The 23,199-nt window shown below is 50.0% G+C and overlaps 2 protein-coding genes across 2 annotated transcripts in view; one reads left to right on the top strand and one right to left on the bottom strand.

Moving 5' to 3' along the window:
- Nucleotides 1–4,682: 4,682 nt before the first annotated feature.
- On the top strand, nucleotides 4,683–9,290 carry LOC128067383 (translation initiation factor IF-2-like). The gene is made up of 6 exons (XM_052660390.1): nucleotides 4,683–4,875; nucleotides 5,159–5,308; nucleotides 5,406–5,462; nucleotides 7,565–7,928; nucleotides 8,029–8,356; nucleotides 9,150–9,290. The coding sequence occupies exons 1-6, from the start codon at nucleotides 4,683–4,685 to the stop codon at nucleotides 9,288–9,290; spliced, it is 1,233 nt and encodes a 410-aa protein (XP_052516350.1).
- Nucleotides 9,291–10,538: 1,248 nt separating this feature from the next.
- ZCCHC2 (zinc finger CCHC-type containing 2) overlaps nucleotides 10,539–23,199 on the bottom strand; it is a 55,334-nt gene continuing 42,673 nt past the window's right edge. The window contains exons 9-14 of the mRNA XM_052660388.1: nucleotides 22,793–22,928; nucleotides 21,656–21,720; nucleotides 21,179–21,273; nucleotides 16,994–17,122; nucleotides 11,673–12,983; nucleotides 10,539–10,606 (exon numbers count right to left, since the gene is read on the bottom strand). Of these exons, the coding sequence (XP_052516348.1) occupies nucleotides 10,539–10,606; nucleotides 11,673–12,983; nucleotides 16,994–17,122; nucleotides 21,179–21,273; nucleotides 21,656–21,720; nucleotides 22,793–22,928 (1,804 nt within the window). The remainder of the gene's footprint in view (nucleotides 10,607–11,672; nucleotides 12,984–16,993; nucleotides 17,123–21,178; nucleotides 21,274–21,655; nucleotides 21,721–22,792; nucleotides 22,929–23,199) is intronic.

The raw sequence follows: 23,199 nt of genomic DNA, 5'->3' as shown, positions 1-23,199 counted from the left end.
TCCCAAGTGAGGTTGAAGAAGTTACGAGAGGATGTCGTTGTAGGCCCACAATTTCTACCCTCTGGGCAAGTGACACAAACACCCAGTGGTGTCCCAGCCGCCCAACTGTGCCTGGTTGTCCCTACAGGGGGATCCCCTGGAGAAGGCCGTGGCACCCCAGCCAGTATCCTCGCCTGGAGAGCCCCAGGGACGGAGGACTAAGTCCATGGGATCGCACAGGCGGCCCAGCTGAAGCGGCTCAGCCTGCCTGCCTGCCTGTCCCTTCAGAAGAGGGGCTTGGCAGCCTCCTGGCCCCACTCCAGCTTCCACGTGACCCCCCGCCCAGGGTTGAGGGCCTGGCCACCACTGGGGAGCCCCTTTCTGACACTGTTGCCGGACACACAGCAGGTGCCACTGGAGATGCCTGGCGTTGCATCTACTGAGGGTGAAGACAGGGGGCCTCTGGCTCCTTTCTGCCCCTCAGTGTCTCCACATCCCCATTCCATCGCAATAAAAAGAATGCGGCATTGAAAGGATGAGAGGACAAGGAGAAAACGCCTCAAAACACAAAGGACTGGGATGCAAAATGTACAAAGAACGCCTAGAATTCAACAATAAGAAAACAGACAACCCAACTTACAAATCAGCAGATCTGGACACCCTACCAAAACAGAGGACAAACAGACACCTGAAAAAAACGCTCCGCAGCACATGTCATTGGAGAGCTGGGAACCACGCAATAAGGCACTGCTGCGTGCTTCCTCTAATGGCTCAAACCCAACCCAAGGAGAACAGCAAGCGCTGTGAGGCCCTGGAGCGACAGAAAGCCCCATTCACTGCTGGCGGGGATGAGGGCGGGACAGGCCCTCTGGAAGACAGTTTGGCAGATTCTTACACAACTAAACACATCTTACCATATGATCCAGCAATTGCACTCTTTGGTATTTACCCAACTAAGATGAAAACTTATATCCACACAAAAACCCACACGTGGGTGTTTAAAGCAGCTTTATTCATAATTGCCAAAACCTAGAAGCAACCAAGATGTCCTTCGGTAGGTGAGTGAGAAACAACTGGCACATCAGATAGTAGAATATTCGGGGGGCGGGGGGCGGCGGTAAAAAAAAAGTTATTGGGCCATGAAAAGACAGGAGGAAACTTACATGCATATTACTGGGTGAGAGAAGCCAATTTGAATAGGCTACGTACTGTGTGGTTCCAACTATATGACAATCTGGAAAAGGCAGAGCTTCAGAGACAGTAGACAGATCCGTGGCTGCAGGGGCGGGAGTGAGGGGCGGGCACACAGGGCGTGGGGCCTCCAGGGGAGGGAGGGGCGGGCACACAGGGCATGGGGCCTCCAGGGGAGGGAAGCTGCTCTGTGTGAGGCACATCGTCACACATCAGTCAAAACCCACAGGACGCACGAGACCGGGAGTAAACCCTGACGCTAACTATGGGCTTTAGTTAATAGTAAAGGACCGACACTGGCTCACCAACTATATAAAAAAAAGGGAATGCGCGTGTGGGATGACTGCAGGGCTCTGAGGCAAAAGCAGCAGCTGGCACAAGCAGGAGAAGGACGCAGTCACATGCAAAGAAGGGAGGCGTCCCTGATTTTGACAGGCCCTGAAAGAGGAGGGCAGGTTCTGAATAAGAAAGTATTTTTAAAGGAAGTAGAACACCATGTTAGTGCTCCCTGTGTGCCTCACCACCCTGGAACGTTTTAACGCGCACGAAAACCCGAAGAGGTGGACACTCTTGTCGACTTTTGTGTGCAGTCAGGGAAGTTGCTCCGCGGCCCCAGTTCAAGTGGGACAGCCTTGGGATTCAAAGTGCTGCATTACACACACTGCCTTTAAAAACAGGTAGCAGTGTTAATAATAGTCTTGAACTATTTTTAAAATATGTTAAAAATCTGAAATATTAAAAATAGCTTTTAAACACTAGTTACATTCATTTAAGCAATAAAGATAGTCGTCATGTTAATTGCTCAGTCGTGTCTGACTCTTTGCCACCCCGTGGACTGCAGCCCGCCAGGCTCCTCTGTGGTGGGATTCTCCAGGTGAGAACCCTGCAGTGGGCTCCATGCGCTCCTCCAGGGCATCTTCCCGACCCAGGGGTGGATCCCGGGTCTCCCATCTCCCTCCAGCTCTGCCCGCTGCCCCCGGCCCGCCCCACCATCCCTCTGAAACTGTCATTTAGTCGCCAGGACCTCGTGGCTGGCAAGGTCACAGCTGTGTCTCCTGGTCTCTGGCGTGTCGGTGACGACCATCCGAGCCCTGTGTCTCCAGGCTACTTCCTCCCGAACCGCCGCCTCCTCCTCAGCCTTCTCTGGCGGGTTGCTGTGTCCTCCCGGCCCCCACCCAGTGAACCCCGGGGAGCTCCCGTTCTCTGGGGGGGTGGTTCCAGGGATGGGGAAGGGTTGAGACATCTGTGCTTTCAGTCGAGGCTTCAGGTGATTCTGCCGCAGGTGGGGCAAGGCCGCACTTCGGGGCCTGGACGACCAGGTGTCACTCAGACTCAGCAAGAGCAGAAGAGTCCGCTTTTCTCCTCCAGGCAGGCGCCCGTCCTGGCTCCTGCGAGGTTCAGGCCGCGTCTGTCTCACTGGAGTCCGCGCCAGCCCCGCGGCCCCCCTGCCCGTGTCCCAGGGCGTTCTCTGAAGCCCGTCTTCCATGACACTCTGCCCTCTCTCTGCCTCAGCACTAGGAATGTCTCACTTCTTCCCTTCTGCCCCTCCACCCTGGAGATGTGTCCTTTGCAGATCGTTTTCCCCAGTTCTCAGCCGGCGGAGTTCACCCGTCCACCCCCCGGACCCACGGCTACGGCCCCGTGACACTGAGCTCTGAGCCGAGAGATGTCTGCTGCGTGGCCCACGGAGCCCGCGCGCCAGAGGCCCTCTCGCTGTGCCAAGACGACTCTGCAGCAAAAAGGAGAGCAATTCCAATTCCTTCTCACACAGAGGACCTCAAAGGCGCCAGAGAGCGCATCTTTACTCAGAGAAGGTGGACAGGCATCTGGGCTCAGCAAGCTTTTCCCATAAAAACACAGATAGTGCCCTGGGCTCTGATCGTCACGCGGTGCCTCTCATAACTACTCGACTTTCTGGCGAAAGCAGCCTTCACGAGAGGAAGGAGAGCGGCTGGACTCCAAGAAACTTGGTGAACACTGACACACGAATTCTGGATGATTTTTGTGTGTCGTGATAAAAGTATTATTCTCATCCACTCAGAGATGTAAAAGCATGGTTGGCTGTGGGTTGTGTTGCTGACCACGGCTGACCCTGTGACCTTCAGAACAGGACTTGGGACCTGAGCTTCGCTTCTTTGACTGGAAAGCCCCCCAGGAGAAAACCTTATGAGTACAAGGAGAGAAGAGCCTAGAGCCCTGACGACGGGAGGCACCTCCTGCTCCGCGCTGCCCCGGGTGCCCGGCTGGCCCCACACTCGGCCTCCTCTCCCTCCCCGGGTGCCCGGCCCGCCCCACACGCGGCCTCCTCTCCCTCCCCGGGTGCCCGGCCCGCCCCACACGCGGCCTCCTCTCCTCCCCCGGGTGCCACGTGTCCTCCGCGAGCACACGGGCGCAGCTGGGCTTCGCGCGCCTGGCCACGCCCCCGAAGGACTGCACATCAGTTAAACGAAAGAGAACTACAGAAACCTGATAAATCACTTAAAGAGAAAAAGCAAGCTTCCAGTCAGAATTCTGCGGTCATTCAGCTCAGTGTCTACCACCTTCTAAGCAAGCACTCAGCTTTCGGGTGAGAGATGAAGGTCCAGGAGGGCCGGGTGTCCCAGACGGCAGGGCTCATAGCAGAGCTGGCCTAGGCCCCGCGCGGGGCGCCCTGGACGTCCATGCCCCGCCTGCGGCGTCCCGGGACCCCAGCACAGAGAACTGGGGGGGCTCGGGGCCAGTCCCAGCCTGGCCGCTGACCTGCTCTGTGCTCTCAGATGCGTTGGGGGGCCTTCGTGCCTCAGTTTCCCCAGCTGTAAGCCGACGCAGCGCGCCTGCCTCCAAGGGCGGTCATGAGGCTGCGACGGGTCCGCCCCGATGGGCACTCAGGTGTTTGCCACCTTCACGAACTTACAGAGCGCCTGCTGTGTGTCTGATATTGAGTCCTTCACGCATTTCACTGGAGTCAAGTCTTGTAACTATTCTAACAAAGTGACTGTCATCCCCACTCTGTAGATGAGCCCGAGAAAGATGGTGTGAATCCGGGGTGGTGCTGGAACAAGGCTTCCTCTCTTGCACAAGCTTGTCTGACGAAGGCGTAGGAGGCACGCGGGATGACCACGTCCGGAGTCCAGCCCTTGATACCCGAGCACGAATGAGCCCCAGGCCCCTGGTGAGCGGGCGGCCTCCCTAGAGCATCCAGAGGGGCTTCCGCGGTGGACGGCCGCCGCTGCGTCTGCCTGCGGGTGCCTTTGCTGCTGCCTTTCGGCCCGGGTGTCTGAGCCGCGCGGGCTGAGGGGGAGTGCTCGCGACAGTCCACACGTCACTCTCAGAGCTTTTCCAGCGTCAGCACTCAGGTGTCTTCTGTGTGCCCTGCCACTGCGTTTCCGAAGTCCCAAAGTCTTTAAATGAAGAGTCACTAAATGCTCGATTTCCCGAGCCATCTGGGGGATCATGAAAGCCTCTCCAGAGCGAGAGTCGGTGTCTCAGCGGAGGCCAGTGCGCCTGTTTAAAGCCCTGGGTGCAGGCGAGGGATGCCGCTCCCGGAGTTCACCGGAGACAGAACAGACGTCCAGAGGTCCTGCGGTGTCCGCCTCTGCACGCCTCCCCTCAGCCCGCGTCTTCAAATCCTTCAACTGAGACGCAGCGAAGACACAGTCGGGCCGCCCAGGGCCGGGCCTCTGCTCCCGCAGGGAGTCCAGAGGCCCCCGGCTCCCGAGACCACGGGTACGGACCGTTTTATGCGGCTTCAAAGGCCGTGGCCTTGGGCTCAGCCGGGGGGCGCTGCGGGCCGTGGACGAGCAGGGGAGCCTCCTCTGAACCTGGGCCCGGGCCTTCACCGCCGGCTGCGGGTCTGCGGCCCTGAAGCCCCCGGAGCAACGGCGGCGGACGGGGAGAAGCGCCCCCTGCGCACGGGAGACTGAAGCACCATCGGTGCGTGTAAGGTGTGTGCCCCACTGAGGCTGCGGAGGCGGCAAGGGGAGGCTGCTCACACTGCTTCCGCGGACAGCCGCCCGCACGCTGGAAGGCCCTGAGCGCGGGTCGCCGCCCCAAACGCCTGGCGCCTTCCGCCCCCGCCTGCCGGGCCGCTCGCCGGCGGTGTCCTCTCCCCACCAGGTGGCGCTGCTGCCCGACGAGCAACCTCTTGGTCGCGAGGCGGGTGAGACGTTTCCAGTGGATGGCGTTGGAGCTGCAAGAGGACAAAGAAGCAAGGTGAAGGACCCCTCAACACACACGCGCCTCACCCCTACCCCCAGGCCTCAAGCAGCAAACCAGGACCTCGGGATTAGCAGCTCTGGAGGCTGAGGCCAGCGGTCAGTGCAGCAGAGCCGTGACGGCAGGAAGGCTTTTCCTCGTCTCCACTGTGATGGGCCCCGTTTTCCAGGGCAGGAAGGGGGAGCCTAAAGCCACCCTGCTTCCAAGGTGGACAGACAGTTGGATACACAGGTCACGCCATGGGTGCCCATGCTCCAAAGGGGCCAAGTTTCCAAAAGAGGACAGCATTTAACAACTAGGTCAGTTTTTCTGGAGATACGGCAGTTACTTTGGCACATATGGGCACAACGTGACCCCTAAGTAGCGATAAACTGAAATACTGATGTTAGATGGACCTCAGCTGTTAAAACCATGCACGCTCCGGGAAAGGACAGTGCTGCCCTCTGCAGGAGGGCGCGGGCACTGCAGGGGAAACACCCTCACCTGCGGTGACTCTCAGCCTGGACTCCAGGACCCTTCATTCTCCAAACAGGACCCGCTGCAGACTTTCCTCCAGCTCCACGGAAACGACCAGAAGTGCAGCAGCCATGTTTAAAAGCGCACCCTCTCTTCTTTCATCCCCCAGACCTCAATTCATTTCTCCAGAAATAAGTGCATCCTTTTTGTGGGTGGGTTGGTGGGCTGTCAGTATTTTTCTTCATTCCTTCGAGAGGAGAGATGGAAGTGTTACGGGGTTAACTGCTACCACAGCTTGCCTGCATTTGCTTTCACTGCCTTAACCTTAGAATGCTTTTGTAATCAGTACATAGAATTGAAAAAGGTGTCTTCCAGGCTCTAATGGGTGGTGCTCCTGAGTACTAGATGCTACCTGTTAAAAAAAGAGATTATTTTGCATTGTGCTTTAATCTTTCGGGAACCTTCAGAAAGTTTAGGTATTTAGCACTTAGAAAAAACTACAGTGTGGATTTGCCTTGGAAGACCTTATTCTACTTCGGTTCTGCAAGACTTAGCCCATGGATATTATAGCCCAGCTGCTGCTGCTAAGTCACTTCAGTCGTGTCCGACTCTGTGCGACCCCATAGACGGCAGCCCACCAGGCTCCCCCGTCCCTGGGATTCTCCAGGCAAGAACACTGGAGTGGGTTGCCATTTCCTTCTCCAGTGCATGAAAGTGAAAAGTCAAAGTGAAGTCGCTCAGTCGTGTCTGACCCTCAGCGACCCCATGGACTGCAGCCTTCTAGGCTCCTCCGTCCATGGGATTTTCCAGGCAAGAGCACTGGAGTGGGTTGCCATTTCCTTCTCCAATGCGTGAAAGTGACATCACTCAGTCGTGTCTGACTCTTAGCGACCCCATGGACTGCAGCCTTCTAGGCTCCTCCGTCCATGGGATTTTCCAGGCAAGAGCACTGGAGTGGGCTGCCACCGCCTTCTCCAATTATAGCCCAGAGTTGCCTCCAAATAGTTTTTAATATATACTCCATTTGGTTGCATTGGGTCTTAGTTACAGCATGTGGGATCTGACCAGGGATCGAACCTGGGCCCCCTCCACTGGGAGCGCAGAGTCAGCCACTAGACCACCTGGGGAAATCCCAAATAATTTTCGAGGACAAGGAATATTTTATCTTTTAACAATGGAGAGAGCTCAAACAACTAAGCTTAACATAAGGAAGAAATACATTTCCTAAGCTCCTCACCGCCGCAACCAACCACTGCCTTCAGGCAGACAATTCTGTTCATCGAAACAGAATTCTGCTAACATCTGAGTGCCTCCCTGGTGCTATTTCATGATGCTGGACCCTGCCCATTATTATTTAATCCTCGGAGCCATAACTTAAACAAGCTTGTCATCCACGAGGTAAAGCGCAGCTCTGCAGCCCAGGGTTCCTTCCATCCGCCTCTGCCATCCGCCTCTTGTCGTGCCCTCACCCTAACCGGTCTCTCAACTTCCAGGCTTTCTCTCAACCATCTGACAGTTTCAAAAACGATGTCAACAAAATTTTTTGTCTCTATTTAAAATCTGGCAACCTCCAATTTTTCCTTCAACCAACAACTCCCAATTCTGCAGTCTGGCTGTTTTACTACTGAACCACAAATCCCATAACTCTTTCACGACGTTTCCCACGACAGTTGCCCGTGTCACCCCCCTCCCCCACTTCCTAACCACACCGCCTGCCACCCTGGCTGGGACCTGTCACCCAGAGGTGCCTATGCACGTCCCCAGCCCTGGCTGGGACCTGTCACCCAGAGGTGCCCACAGCGCGACCCCGGCCCTGGCTGGGCCGTCCGCGCCCGCCCGTGCCCGCCCGTGCAGTCAGGCACTCCTCCACGAAGCCTCACACGCAGCCACCCCCGTGCCCGCGGCTACACGCCCACCCCCGCCAAGGCGCCCGGGGCACTGTCACCAGGCCTCAGGAGCGGCAGGGACACGGACCGAGCGCCAGCCACTTGGAAAACCGCCGGCCAGTCTGGGAGGACGGCCTACGGCCCCGCCCCTGCGTGCCTGGATGTGTCTCCCAAGGGCGCTCCTGCACGTGGAAACCGGGAGGCTGGGGCAAAAATGCTCGCGTTAAGGACGGCAGAGCAGTGAAAACCAGCCAGGTGTCCGCTTGACACCGGATAAGAGGCAGTCTCAGGAGGCGAGGTGAAGGGCGCCCTTTCTCTAAAGCTCGAGCCAAGGAGGAATAGACTGCGCGCTGGGGAAGGAGGACGCGAAACGGCGCAGCGAGAGGCCAGTGACACAGAGCGGGGACCTCGCGCGGCGGAAGCAGACGCCCCGCAGACGGGCGCCACCGCGAGACGGGCGCCGCGTGAGGCCTGCCCGCCGGCTAGCGGAGCGGGCGCCTGCGGACCACCACGGGGCGCCGCGATCGCTCCAGACCCGTGGCCCGCCCGGCGGGCACGGAGGAAGCCTGCACGAGTGGCTCCAGACCCGCACCCTGAGCGCGGGACCCCCGGAGGGGCCGGGCAAGGCTCTGCTCGCAGTGGGCACGCGGGTGACCTGTACAGTCAGGCAGGCTGCTTGGGGTGGCTGGGATTCCCAGATGGTAAATAACCAGGGGATTCACTGCCCACATTACAGGGAAATAACCGGTTGATTCTTTAAAAAGGAAAAACAACTCCAAACCCACCGGGTATGATGCCCCCTCTCTTCACTGCTACCACATTCGCAATAAAGCACAATTCTGAAGCCATTTTTCATTTTTTTATTGCTGTTAATTCAAGGAAAAAAGGTTGCATAAAATCCAATCTTTTCTAGAAATATAAGTGGCCTTTCCAGTACATAACATTTCAAATATCAAAGTATATGGTAAACATACAAATAAGGAGAAGGTAACATACCTCCTATATACAGTACAGTCTTTTAAATCATAAAATAAGCTCCATAAAGTACAACTGGCAAGTGATTCACAATGCGGTCCATACAGGGCTTATCAAAACTCTCACTTCCACAGCTCGATTGCAGCTTAACAATTAATTTAATAATATGGTCCAAAAATACCCAAATAAAATATATTTAATCAAAATAATTTCCTTTCGTTGAACTTTCTTTTTAAATTAAAGCTTTCGCCTACCCCTTCTCCCACCCCCCCTTTCTTCCCCTTTTACTCCCACCCCTGAAAGAAGGTTTCAAAATGTACATTGGTGCTATAAATATAAACTCTACCTATGAAGCTTTACAGGAAGCTTCTTACTTCAAGTGTTTCCTTCTGTCTGGCAACCTGTTAGGGTTCTGAGCCAAGGCCAGACAGCTCAGTTCCTCTGCTGCCCACCAACGCGGCCCCACAGAAACACTCGCCGTCTTTGCTCTGCACTGAGGGTGGGGCGAGCACACCCAGCCCCCAGCCCTCACCCCCGCGGCTCAGCACCGGGGGCTGCTCCGGGCTGTTGGCGGCAGCGGTCCAGACCTACACCCGGTCTTCCAGATAACCTCAGTGCACTTTAGGAAATCAAAAATTACCTGGAGGCAATTTAGTACATAGATCAGCTTTAAAACAAACAAGCAGTCATTCTGAACAGCAGCATTAAACTTAGTGACGGGACACTGACATGATTAACACCATCTCAACACACTCAGAATCCAGGCCTTCACATTACAACCGAGCACAGCGGTAAACTGTTATCAAAGGGACTTTGCTACGGGAGACAGGATAGGAACAAACACCTGACTTTTGTAGAAACGCAGAGCTTCTGTTCAGATCGCAATAAACCGTACACATTTCAAACACAACAGAACACTGTGACAGCTGGTGTAAGGAAAAGAAATCGTAAGTGGCTTTTACATGACACAGTGGTAGACTGCGGTAGATTCCATGTAAAACTGGCTGTTGGCTTTCGTTACAAACACAAACACACAGGAGACCCACACTCACACGAGTTTGTTCACTTTATGTCTCTCTGAAGCAACAGGCTAAAAACGTATGATGGAGTAAAAAAGTTTCTGTTCTTAAAGAAGAAGCTCTCTGTCCACTTCGTATGTCTCAGTCCCACACGGCTTCACCTCTTCCTGTCTTCCACTCCAATTCTTATTTGGACAAGCGCTGCACTGGTGTGTGTACATGGAAGTGTTTATTACATATGCACACACTGCCTGGGGAACTGGATTCTCCCTTACTGTGAAGGTGAAACATTTTACCGTTGAATGAAACTACGCAGAGCAGTTTAGAGTGTGGACAGTGCAGGGCCAGCCGCTCCGGCAGCCGCTGTCTAGAGTGGAGGTGGGATGAAAACGTGGAGATTAGGGCCAAAGTGAGAAAAGCTGGGGAAGAAGCAAAGTTTTTTTTTTTTTACCCCAAACCATATGACTGTCACCAGTGTTATGAAAAAAGGTCAAATACACAGTTTCAAAGATTCAGTAAACATTGCACACAGCAAGTATTCAGTGTTTAAAAAAAAAAAAAGCACACATCAAGGTTTTCCTTTTGATAGTTTGTTTGAAGGTTTAAATTACACGTATCATACAGATAAGCCTGTTGTTGAACCAGGAGACCAGAGGCTCAAAAGCAATGCATTCTTGTTTTCGACATCCGTACGAGAAATGAGAAATCTCAACTGCATAGAAGTCTAGGAAATGTATAGACAAAGAAACACAAACCAAACGCCTTTCCTTTCCCTCCCCTCCACACCCCCCACCCCCGACTGCCCGCACTTCAGGGTATGAAGGAGGCAAGCTTTACTTCAGTCTGCAGAATCCAACGTGTCACTAGAAGGGGGGAGGGGAGGTGCGTATCTCAGCCTGTAAGAGCCTAAAACGGGAGAGAGAGCTGCTAAGTCACTGTGCACTCGCTGTAAGGCACCACACACGACGCGGCGTCAGACGGCCCGCCCCTCCGTCTAGGCAGCGCCTTCCGCTCTGCCGTGACCCAGAAAGTCCTAGCGACATGAAGTTTGTGCTTTAAGTTCAACCTAAAGCTATCAAACTCAACTTTCCCTCAAAAACTCCAAGCAAACACTCCCAATTCAAGACCCTTTTCCTGTGTTGAGATCTGGCAAAACGACAAAAGTTTCGTGTGAGCTGAAACGTAAGTTTGAGGCCTCCATTGAATTTGGTATCCTACTTGTACTTATTTAAGAAAAATTTCTTTCTTGTGGTGTTAACACAAGAAAGTTCTAATTTTCTTATTCCCAAGTGAAAGTGTTAGTCGCTCAGTCGTGTCTGACTCTGCCATCCTATGGACTGTACCCCCACAGGCTCCTCCGTCCATGGGATTCTCCAGGCAAGAACACTGGAGTGGGTTGCCATTCCCTTCTCCAGGGGATCCTCCTGACCCAGGGATCGAACCTGGGTCTCTTGCATTGCAGGCAGATTCTTTACCCTCTGAGCCACCAGGAAAGCGCAGTGCTTACCTGTTCTGTGCCTTAAAATGTGACAGCACTGGGAACTAAGGTCGGCTGGGAAAGAAGGGAGCACGCCTGAGGTCATCTGCCTGTGCACAGACAGACCCAAATAACGAAGGATCTCCCGAGTCAGGTGACTACCACTTCCTAGTTTTTCAGTATTTAAAACTTCCACTTACTCTATGAAACGGGATTGTTGCTTAAAAAAAAAAACGTGCTGCTAGCAAGGAGATTTTGCAAATTCCCATTATATCCCTTAAAAAGTGCCTTTCCGGTTTCCTCCTTCCCTGGCAGCTGGATTCCTCTGAACTGCCCTGAGCTGCGGGGCCCGTGTCTACGCTGTCTGGCCGCCTGCACCTCTCGGCTGTCGCTGCGTGCACAGCCTGCGGACACACCGGCGGCTCCTGCTGCTCCCACGGAGCCGCACGCCTCCGGCCCCTCAGAAACAAGTCCTCCGGGCGCTCTCGTGATTACCTTGTGGGCCGGCCTCCATGGACGACTGCTTGCACTCCTGCGCATGGTGTCCGCTCACGCCACAGTTGTAGCACGAGGCGCTCCCGCTCTTCTTGGGCGCCGTGCCGCCCGAGCCGGCCACCACGCTGTGCGGGTACACGGGGTAGAACCGGCCGAAGCCCGCCACCGGCTGCACGCCGTAGCCGGCCTGGCCGCCCAGCACCGGGTCGTGCACCAGCCCGCTGGCGTACGGGGCCTGAGGCAGGAAGAAGGGGAGCTGGCCGCCGCTGCCCTGGGGCGCCTGGCTGAGGTAGCTGCCGTTGCAGAGGGAGGGCAGGCTGAAGAAGGGCGAGACGCGGTACAGCGGCCCGGGCGCCGGCCCCGGGTAGTAGTAGCCGCCGAGCGGCAGCCCGGCGCCGCAGCCGCAGCGCCGGCCGCACGAGCCGCAGGCGCCGGCCGGGGCCAGCAGCGCGCCCGCGCCCAGGAAGGCGGCGCCGTCGCCCTGCGCCGTGCTGGGCGCGGGGCTCGCGCTGGGTGCGGGCGCGGGGCTCGGGGCGCCCGACGGTGCGCTCGTGGCGGCCGGCCCGGGGAAGGCGGCGGGCGCGGCCGCGGGGACCACCACCTTCACGCCGGCGGGCGGGGCCGCGGCCGCCGCGCCGCCCTCCAGCTGAGGCACCATTGGAGAGAGTCCCGCCGCCGGCGAGGCGGCCTTCGGGACGGGGTCCGTGGCAGCGACGGGGGAGCCCGGGAAGGGCCCGGGGCCGGGGCCGTAGGTGGCGCTCGCGGAGCCCGCGCCCAGGCCCGCGGCGGGCGGCGGCGCCAGGTTCAGGGCGCAGCTCTCGGGGGGGCCCGGCGGCAGCTTCAGCCTCTGGATGGTGAGGTGCAGCGCGGGGCCGCCACCGTGCGGGAGGAAGCCGGAGGGCAGCGGCAGCGGGGCCGCCAGCAGCTCCAGCGGCTTCTCCGAGTCCCCGGCGGACGCCGCCGGCCCGAGCGCGCCCAGGGCCGCGGGGTCCGTGGGCTCCCGCAGGGCGGAGAGCGCCACAGGGCCGGGGACCAGCATCCCGATCGTCTTGCCATCAGCAGACTTGGGCGGAGGCACCACGACCTCCGACTTCTGGGCACCATTGTGCATGACACAGTGTAGAGTTGGCATGAAAGAAAGATGCTGATACTTGGCTGAGCTTAAGGGATCTTCCAGAAGGTTTGCGCTGTCGTTTCCTAAGGAAGCAATTTGAACAGGTGGCTTGACCGTGACCGTCTGGCCGACAGAACCGTAGCTCGTAAACCTGGCTGTCGAGGGATTTCCAGAGTCCTCGGAATTGCTGTCCGTGTCTGAGGGAAACATGTAAACAGATGTTAACACAAGCATCCTCTCCAGTCCATCCTGCTAGAAATAAAATTTAAGTATACCTAAAAATATACCCTGACTTTTAAAACCAATAAATGTATCCCCCTCAGTTTCCTGACTACTGAGCTAAACTTCTTTTAATTTTTGGCTTTCTATGGACTTTATTTGAAAAATATGGAGATTCTGGAAAAGGCAGGACACTAAGGCGGCAATAAAAAGATTGGTGGTTGCGGGGGGTGGAGGCCCGGGGGGAGATGAGGCGGCAGAGCAGAGGACTTTCAGGGCAGTGAGGACACTGTGTGGTGTAGTGACGGTGAATCTGTGTCCTCACACATCTGCCCAGAGCCACTGAAGGCTCAGCACCAGGAGTGTGCCCTTAGGCACATCACGTGTCAGAGTCAGTTTTGTGTCAAAGTCGGTTCATCCTTGGTAAACAAGTGTGCCATTCTAGTCAGTGATGTTGATACCGTGTGAGAAGAGGGACTACACAGGAAATTTCTGTGTCTTTCTCTCAATTTCACTGTAAATCCAAAACCGCTCTAAAAAATATATATCTTAAAAAACCCTTGGACAGGTAAGAAACAAAAGGTTAATGGAGCCTGGATGAAGCACAGTATAAACACAGACCTTTATTACAAGGGATCAGGTATCTTTTACCTTTAATCAATTTTAGGCAATTCATTTGATTTATATGCTGTACTGCTTGCCAAACGCGAGGTCTTCACGTTTGTCTCTCATAAATTATACAATTTAAAGGAGTTCAACCAAGACCATATTTAATTTAAACATCTAGAGAGAGAGAAGGGAAGACAGTTTTCCTAGAGTGGAATAGTCTTCCTTTTAAATGCTTCAGTGGGAGAACGAAAACGTAAAGCAACCGTCACAGTCATAAACGCTAGAACACAAGAAGCAAGGGAAACACACGAGCACTGCAGTTTCTCCTAAAACCAAACAGCCACGCGGCAGATGCAAAACTGCACCACATTTCCTTTTATTACTGCGTCATTCTTACGTACTCTTAAGCTTGTAAACAGAAATAAATGCAATATAGACTTTCCCTGGATTTCTTCATTTTTGGTGTAAAGGGGGCAAAGTACAATAATTTAATTCACAGTTTAACTATCAAAGCCTTTGACTGTGTGGATCACAATAAACTGTGGAAAATTCTGAAAGAGATGGGAATCCCAGACCACCTGACCTGCCTCTCGAGAAACCTATATGCAAGTCAGGAAGCAACAGTTAGAACTGGACACGGAACAACAGACTGGTTCCAGATAGGAAAAGGAGTACGTCAAGGCTGTATATTGTCACCCTGCTTATTTAACTTATATGCAGAGTACATCATGAGAAACGCTGGGCTGGAAGAAGCACAAGCTGGAATCAAGCTTGCCGGGAGAAATATCAATAACCTCAGATATGCAGATGACACCACCCTTATGGCAGAAAGTGAAGAGGAGCTAAAAAGCCTCTTGATGAAAGTGAAAGAGGAAAGCAAAAAAGTTGGCTTAAAGCTCATCATTCAGAAAACGAAGATCATGGCATCTGGTCCCATCACTTCATGGGAAATAGATGGGGAAAGAGTGGAAACAGTGTCAGACTTTATTTTCTGGGGCTCCAAAATCACTGCAGATGGTGACTGCAGCCATGAAATTAAAAGACGCTTACTCCTTGGAAGAAAAGTTATGACCAACCTAGACAGCATATTCAAAAGCAGAGACATTACTTTGCCAACAAAGGTCCATCTAGTCAAGGCTATGGTTTTTCCAGTGGTCATGTATGGATGTGAGAATTGGACTAAAACGAAAGCTGAGCACCAAATAATTGATGCTTTTGAACTGTGGTGCTGGAGAAGACTCTTGAGAGTCCCTTGGACTGCAAGGAGATGCAACCAGTCCATTCTGAAGGAGATCAGCCCTGGGATTTCTTTGGAAGGAATGATGCTAAAGCTGAAGCTCCAGTACTTTGGCCACCTCATGCGAAGAGTTGACTCATTGGAAAAGACTCTGTTGCTGGGAGGGATTGGGGCCAGGAGGAGAAAGGGATGACCGAGGATGAGATGGCTGGATGGCATCATGGACGCGATGGATGTGAGTCTGAGTGAACTCCGGGAGTTGGTGATGGACAGGGAGGCCTGGCGTGCTGCGATTCATGGGGCTGCAGAGTTGGATACGACGGAGCGCCTGAACTATCATAAACCCAGATACTGCAGTATTATGTATGGAGACTATCCAGTTAAATGCAGTACCTCATTTAACATCTTTTTGCTCACAAATATAAGCAGAATTGCATTATGTACTTAAAATGCGTATATTTATTAAGGTAGTAACTAGCTATATTCAGCTAAGAAGCTAAAACTTTTAGAAACAATTCTAAAAACAAATCATACTATACTTCCTGGAGAAAGGGTAAACAGAACCTGTTTTGTGACACAGAATGTAAACAACACTACTACTAACTCAATAACAATTTTTATTAGAGAGAAGAGATTCAACTTATGAATAAGTGGTTCTAATATAAACTCCCCTTAATAACTGAGGAGTTCCTTGTTAAACTCTGCAAAACAAAAAGTATTCCCTTAGTAACTTACTTAAGGCATTATATCTGTATCTGTACCATCACGCAAGTAGGAGTTAAAAATAATATTTAAGTTCAAAAGAAGCTGTTAACATTTTTCAGATGATCAGTTAAATTTCTAAATGAACTGGGCTTTGTTTAAGTCATCTTAAGTCATAGCAAATGGCCCCATGATTTTTACTGATCTCAAATGGTTTTCTGAGCATTCATTAGAAGGACTCATCTAGCAATTTAGAGATAGGTTTTCCTTTTCTGAGATGACTTTGAAAAGTATAACGTCTTATTAACAAAACCCCATTATGACCACCACCACCAACAAAGCCACTTGCAATGCAGGAGACCGAAGTCCATTCCCTGGGTGGGAAAGATCCCCCGGAGAAGGAAATGGCAACCTACTCCAGCATTCTTGCCTGGGAAATCCCATGGACAGAGAAGCCTGGCGCGCTACGGTGCACGAGGCAGCAGAGCCAGACGCGCCGGAGTGGCTAGCAGCTTGAGCCGCCATGTTCACAGAGGCGTGCCCACGGGCATCTGTCACCATCTGCAGCGAATGGTTACCAACGTGGCTGCCTGAGGTGGCCTTGCCAGTTGGGACTAACAAGAGTCTGACCAAAAAACTTAACTGAAGAATGAGATGTCCACAGGAAGCTCTGGAAACCTTAGCTGTATCCCTGGGAATCTCGAAGGCCACGCTCATATGCAGGGCTGTGGGCCCGTGCAGTAAAGACCTAAGGCGGCTCTCAGTTCTCACTTCTGGCTGACTCTGAGCTTTCATGTAAGGAGGAGTTGAAGATACAGTACATACAGAAAACAGAATGGCAGACAGAAATCCTACCTTATCATTAATTACAGTAAACTTAAATACATAAACAAGCCAGCCAAATGGCAGAGATGGGCAGAATGGCTTAAAAAAATCATAATCCAACTGTAAGATGTCCTTAAGAGACATACTTTAGAATCAAAGACACAAACACGTTTAAAGTAAAAGGATGGAAAAAGAAGTGTCCTGCAAACACCCAAGAGAGAGCTAAAGTGGCTACAGTATTATCATCGGATAAAACAGACTTTAAGACAAAATCTGCCATTAGAGACAAAGAAGGCTATTCATAACGATAAAGATGGTCAATCAGGCAGACACAAAAATTATGCATCCCTCTAACAATATGCCATTTTCAATCTTTCTACACTGACTCTATATTTTGTTACGACTCTGTCTTCTCTTTAATATCATTTCCAGTGAAACAGGTTTAAAAAATCAACATTACTAGAAACTGCTAAGTCAGTGGTCTTTAAGACACCTGTTATACCAATTAAATCTAAAGTCAATAATGACATTTTCAGTACCATAAAAATAGTTGTTTGACAGATTTTAGAGCACACATTTCCCTCTGCCTCCCCCACACCCTTCCAAAGAGCAAACCTCTGTCTTTTTCTTCTTCACTTTCAAAACTCTCTCTTCCATCATGTCGGGGGCTAGAAGGAGAGCTGTAACTCTCTGAAGATGTCTCTCCACACGTGTCATGTCCAGATCCAATGTCCAAACTCACATCTGAAAATTACATGATGTTTTAAAAAGGAGAATTGTTCAGTTAAGTAAATTTCTGAGCTGAACCATCAGAAATTACAGTTGTAAATTTTTTTTCAGTTTTTCTATAATTATGGAATAAAAACTGGCCCTTGACCAAAGTAAAAATCCATTACTGAAACACAATTTTAACTGAAAATAATTGACAAATACATTCGTAAAACAAAGGCAGAGAAAACAGTCAATCTTATTGACTTTAAAAATCAGAATTAATGTTTTTTGTAGGGTCTGCCTAGTATTACCACATCGAACCACTTAAGTCAAACACGCCTCAGAGCATACTATAAAATTCTTTCTTAAGAAAGAAACAAAAGACAACAACTCAAGAATACGACTGACTGCCGAAAATGCCTTTCAGTTAAAATTTCTATGCCTAAAATATCTGAAAAGATTAAATTGCTTCCCATGAAACAGACTGAGTAGCCCCTGAGTTCTAAGCAGAAATAAATGATGGACTGGGAGAAAAAACACCAGCAACAAACCACTTGGGGAGCGTGAGCTCACTACCATGCAGCGAGGCCTTCACTACTGCACAGGGTAGGCTTCAGAGTGTTTCAAAAAAAAGGAGGTGAGGCAGCTATTTCTCAGAATGAAATAATTTATTGCATTATTTTCTTTACATTATACAGCTAGTAAATATTTTAATCACTCAAGTGTCATAGATTAATTTGCAATTTTCAAAGAAATACATACATAAATCTAAATCTATAGTGAACATAATTTCCTGTTTTTGACAATCCAGGTGATTTACAATTGTGTGGAGTCTTTGGAATTTTTATAATAAAAAAGAAATGTGATGCTCTGGACTCAGAAGGTGAGGAAGGTAAGGATCATTAACTATGCCAAAGGCTATTCCACAAACTGCCCTTTTAAACGGAAATATAAAACTCAACATTCAAAAAACTAAGATCATGGCATCCGCTCCATTACTTCATGGCAAATAGATGGGGAACCAATGGAAACTGTGACAGACTATTTTCTTGGGCTCCAGAATCACTGCAGATGGTGACTGCAGCAAAAGACGCTTTGGTCCTTGGAAGAAAAACTATGACCAAACTACAGAGCATATTAAGAAGCAGAGACGTTATCTTGCCAACAAAGGTCCATCTAGCCAAAACTATGGTTTTTCCATTAGTCATGTATGGATGTGAGAGTTGGACCATAACGAAAGCTGAGCACCGAAGAATTGATGCTTTTGAATTTTGAACTGTGGTGTTGGAGAAGACTCTTGAGAGTCTCTTGGACTGAAAGGAGATCAAACCAGTCAATCCTAAAGGAAATCAGTCCTGAATGTTCTATGGAAGGACTGATGCTGAAGCTGAAGCTCTGATACTCTGGCCACCTGATGCAAAGGACTGATTCATCGGAAAAGACTCCGATGCTAGGAAATACTGAAGGCAGCAAGAGAAGGGTGGGATGAGATGGCTGGATGGCATCACTGACTTGATGGACATGAGTTTGAGCAAGCTCCGGGAGCTGGTGATAAGACAGGGAAGCCTGGCGGGCTGCAGTCCGTGGGGCTGCAAAGAGTCGAACACAACTGAGCAACTGAACTGAACTGATAAACTTTTTACTTATTGTTTTCCCTGATTCCACTTTTCCCCTTCTATTTGCCATGAAGTGATGGGACGGGGTGCCATGTTATTAAGACAACAAAGAGGAAAAAACTCACACTAGCCACTATTCTAATGATAAAAATCTAGTTATTAGTATTTATGGACAAAAAGAAGCTAGACAGACTTAAGAACCATTTAGATGCATCAGACGGAAGACCCACAATGAGTTATTAAAGAAAGATGAAGGTCTTTAAATCATTATAATCTAAAATAAATTGAGAGGTCAACCCCAAATTTTCGGTGCCACAATCAGCCAACAGAAAAATGGGGTGGAAGAAACATGGGCGATGCAGTTGGATAAAGGTTCTTCATACTCTACGTGAGGTAAGGCATACTTCTCTTTAGTAGAAAGATTAAAGCTTGAGATTTTAAAAGCAAAGATTGTGAAAACACAGATGATGAACAGCACTGTTTCGGGGAGAAGACAACATACGGGGGGCGGGGGGACTTACTTTGTTCCCTTTTGTACCTTCAGAATTTTGAACTACATAAATGCATTTTACCCAAAATAGAAGTTAAATTTTAAGTTACAAACACTTATCTCAAACTATTCAAAAATCTGGACAATCCATGAATCAAAGGACCCAATATTCTCAGCTTCAATATAGCATCTACATTTACTAAATGTGTGTTTGTTCTGTTAAAAAAATCTTAAGGGGAATTCCTCAGTATTTCAGAGGGATTGATAAACAGAGGGTTTCATCTTTAACCTGCGGCCAGCAAACATCTCAGCTATACCTGGCACTAGTTTCACGGGCTATTTTTATTCATAGCTCTACTCTATCAATAAACACATGCACACACATATGAAGCAGTGGCGTATAGAGAGAGCAGGATAGAATAAGGTTAGCCTTGAGTTAAAAATCCTGAGCTTGCACTTTCATAGTACTTGAAAATAAAGAAAGGGGCTAAGGGTCTGATCAATTATCAGAAGTTCTCAACCCAGACAGTGCATCTTCTCTTCTACCTTATTATAAGGGGCAAGAGGAAGCACACGACTGAGCACCTTGGTACCTGATGCAAGCCAAATGCTTTTCATATGTTGTCACGTTTAAGTCTTACAATCTGGTGAGGTGGATATCCTTCTTCTTTTACAAATTTAAGAAACTTGAGGGGTGGTAAAGACACAAACCTACATCTGTCTGAGATCAAAGTCCACATGCATCTCTGAAAATATGAAGCTAAAGGGGAAGAAACTGTTACCAACTTTTTGGATGTAGTTCCCACATCATATGAGACCCGAGTGACGTCATGAGGGTGGCGTATACCTGACGGGAATCTTAACTCAAGATGATCTGATTTAGCATGTGGTTTAGAAGGCAGTGCAGAGAACGAACCAGGAGCAAACAGACAGGGAGTCCCGGCAGGAGCTGTTTCTAGTCCTCCACCGAGAACTCCTGTCCCCCTTCTTTCAGCTGCCATCACCATGGGAATCTCAGACACTGCAGTGTTACAACACAAGAAGTTACTCCAATGAGTTGGCCCCCCAGGTTTCTCTGCTCTCCCTGCAGTCCCAGGGCCTCTCAAGAGTCTTCTCTAACACCACGGTGCTCAGCCTTCTCAAGGTCCTTCTTATGGTCCAGCTCTCACACCCATACAGGACCCTGGGAAAACCACAGCCTCGACTAGACTGACCTTTGTTGGCAAAGCGATGTCTCTGGTTTTTAATATGCTGTCTAGGTTTATCACAGCTTTTCTTCCAAGGAGCAAGTGTCTTTTAATTTCATGGCTGCAGTCACCATCTGCAGTTGATCTTGGAGCCCAAGAAAAGAAAACCTGTCACTGATTCCACTTTTCCCCCTGCTATCTGCCATGATCTCACGTTTTTGAATGCTGAGTTTCAAGCCAGCTTTTTCACTCCCCTTGTTCACTTTCATCTAGGTGCTCTTTAGTTCCTCTTCACTTTCTTCCCTAAGAGCGGCATCATCTGCGTATCTGAGGTTGCTGATGTTTCTCCTGCCATCTTGACTTCAGTTTGTGATTCCCAAAAAGCTCCACAAAGGACGGTCATTAAAGCTTGAAAGAGGCAGTGAGATTTTTTAAGATGACTTTAACCCAAGAGTGCAGGCTTCTGTGGGGCTGGGTAGACCCCTCAGGTCTTGCGGCCTCTGCTCTGGAGCAGGGAGTGGCTGAAGAGGAGACCCCTGACGAGACCGCTGCTGCCGGGGGAGGGGAAGGGGCCAGAGTGTCGCTGCGGCAGAGGTCCTTTCACCTCCGAGGCCAGACCAAACTTCCTGCATTAAATACGTCTGAAGTATTCATGGAGTTAATTCAGAAATTACTACTCATATCAATGCAGGGAAAATGTGTGTGAGGCTTTGACCCAATAGTTCAACACCCACTCTAATAGGTACCCTGCTAAATAGATTTAGGTGATGTGTAATTCAAAGAAAAACTCCCTTACCTTTCACAGAACCACCGTGGGTGTGCGGAAGAGCAGAGATGCGAATACCATTTATTCTACTATTCAATCTAGTGTCAGTTTTCTTAATTTTCTCCCTAAGCCAAAAGTATACATGTTACCGACATTTTTTTTAACAGTCCCTAGAGAACACATTAAGTACAATACTAATAAAATTCCCCTCAATTTTTTCAATAATAAAAAAAAAGCTTAGTAAGGTATATGTGAATGCAAAGTCCACCCTTCAGTGTGCAGGGCTGGAAGCTGTCCCTCCAAGCTGAGTGTGACACACGACAACAGCCTTGTTTTATTATGTGCAGGTGTTGATTATCTAGAACTACAAAAAAGAAGTCCAGAGTAAAAATAAAAAGAAAACTAACAGAAAAATACTATTTATACTACATAAACTAAACAGGTCTATTATCAAATGTTGTCTTCTCTGGCCAATTTCTATTACTGGAAACATTAAATTAAACCTACTTTTCTATTTGTGGCTTTCCTTTCTTCTTACTTATTGAAGATAAACTTCGTTTTTCAGTTGAATGCTACGGAAAAGAATAAAAAAGTAACTGGACCAAAGCTCAGCCATACTCAAGGAGGCATCCTCTTATTCTGATACAAGACACTAAAATGGCACAATCCCAACTGTATGTTTTAACACATTTTTATTTTCACTCTTTTTTGAAGTTACCTACTTGATCCACTAAAATTTGTGTATTTTCTGACAAATGCTTAATCATGAGAAAAACATCTACTCTGTATTTTGCTAGTATTAATAAAATGGGTGTGTTTTCTTTTTGTCACTAAAAAACACAGTCAAGTAACTGGTGCTTGCTACAGGTTTCCCAGTCTTCTCGTCAAGTTCAGGTCGGTAAAACACACGACTGTGTCAGCTCTAAGAAAAAAGGTGCAGGCCCTGAAGCAGGTGAAGAAACACGATGATCAGATGGACCTGAAAGTCAGCCGTCAGTAAGCATGACTCTAATAACACAATCTCTCAAAGTATGTTTTAGTGCTTTAGTTCATAAAAACACATCCCAGTAAAGGCTCACATCTGGACCTGAGTGTTTCCAGTAATACAGGTCCATTTTCCAGAGGGGGCTCCCTCCAGAGTGGCCCCAGGAAGCATCGCCCCTGCATTCGCAGTGCCGTGGCGCCTAGACACACCGGGGAGCACGCGGCTCTCTCACTGCACCAGCACCTGAGAAGGGGGTGCTTCCTCATCGCGTTTGGGAGTGCCGGCAAACTGGCCCAACAACTCACGAGGGAAGAGAGTTTTCAAAGTTCACGTCTCCACAGCGAGACAGGAACCAAAATGTGAATAATTCTTTCAAAGCAAAAAACGGCATAACGGTGTATCCCTAGTGAATCATTTCCGGCATCATCACAATAAAATGTATTAGCATTTCTGAGTAATAAAACTGATATAAATACACATCTTCAGGTCCCAGGGGAGCTTAGGTTATGTATTCCAATTAACTTCGAAGTCTTACACTGAAATGTTCCTTCATTTCTTCTTACCAGATACACTAGTGGACCTCACAGTGCTTGAGGACGTGACTCAGGTGCAGCAGCACCGCCTGATCAGCATGGCAGAAGACAGAGCCACCCCCGTACCTGGTCAACTAAGGCCGTGCACTGCTCCTGGTGCTGAACGGTGGCACAGGCCGGCTTCCTCCAATCCATGACTCCATTCTGCTCAGCATACTGCATGGGGAGCCCGTCCACCGGGGAACAGCCTGCACCGACACTGCTAGCAAAAGAGAGTCCGTGCCAGCGTGAGGCCCATCCTCAGAAACCCCACCCACCCAGCACAGAATGAGGAAGCGATGGCAACCCTTTCTTCAGTGCGTTAGTCTTTTATAGAATGCCTTGCAATAGCTCTAAGGAAAAAAGTAAACTATGAAAATAAGCCAGTACGTAGCATTCTCACCTATTTATTAATCAATACCTGTCTCTGAGGAGCTTGGCAAAGGCACAGTCTATCTCTGGACTCATTCCGCGCGGCTCACAGCTGGGGTACT

The sequence above is a fragment of the Budorcas taxicolor genome, chromosome 22 (assembly GCF_023091745.1).
Source record: "Budorcas taxicolor isolate Tak-1 chromosome 22, Takin1.1, whole genome shotgun sequence".
NCBI lineage: Eukaryota > Metazoa > Chordata > Mammalia > Artiodactyla > Bovidae > Budorcas > Budorcas taxicolor.
Note: the sequence above shows the minus strand (reverse complement) of the source record. Positions and strands in the feature narration are given on the sequence as shown.

Coding starts and splice junctions, on each gene's coding strand:
- LOC128067383 (XM_052660390.1), top strand. CDS start 4,683: ATGCCGCTCCCGGAGTTCACCGGAGACAGAACAGACGTCCAGAGGTCC. Junction 7,929..8,028: donor GCTGGGGCAAAAATGCTCGC/GTTAAGGACGGC, acceptor CTTTCTCTAAAG/CTCGAGCCAAGGAGGAATAG. Junction 8,357..9,149: donor TGCTCGCAGTGGGCACGCGG/GTGACCTGTACA, acceptor GCGGCCCCACAG/AAACACTCGCCGTCTTTGCT.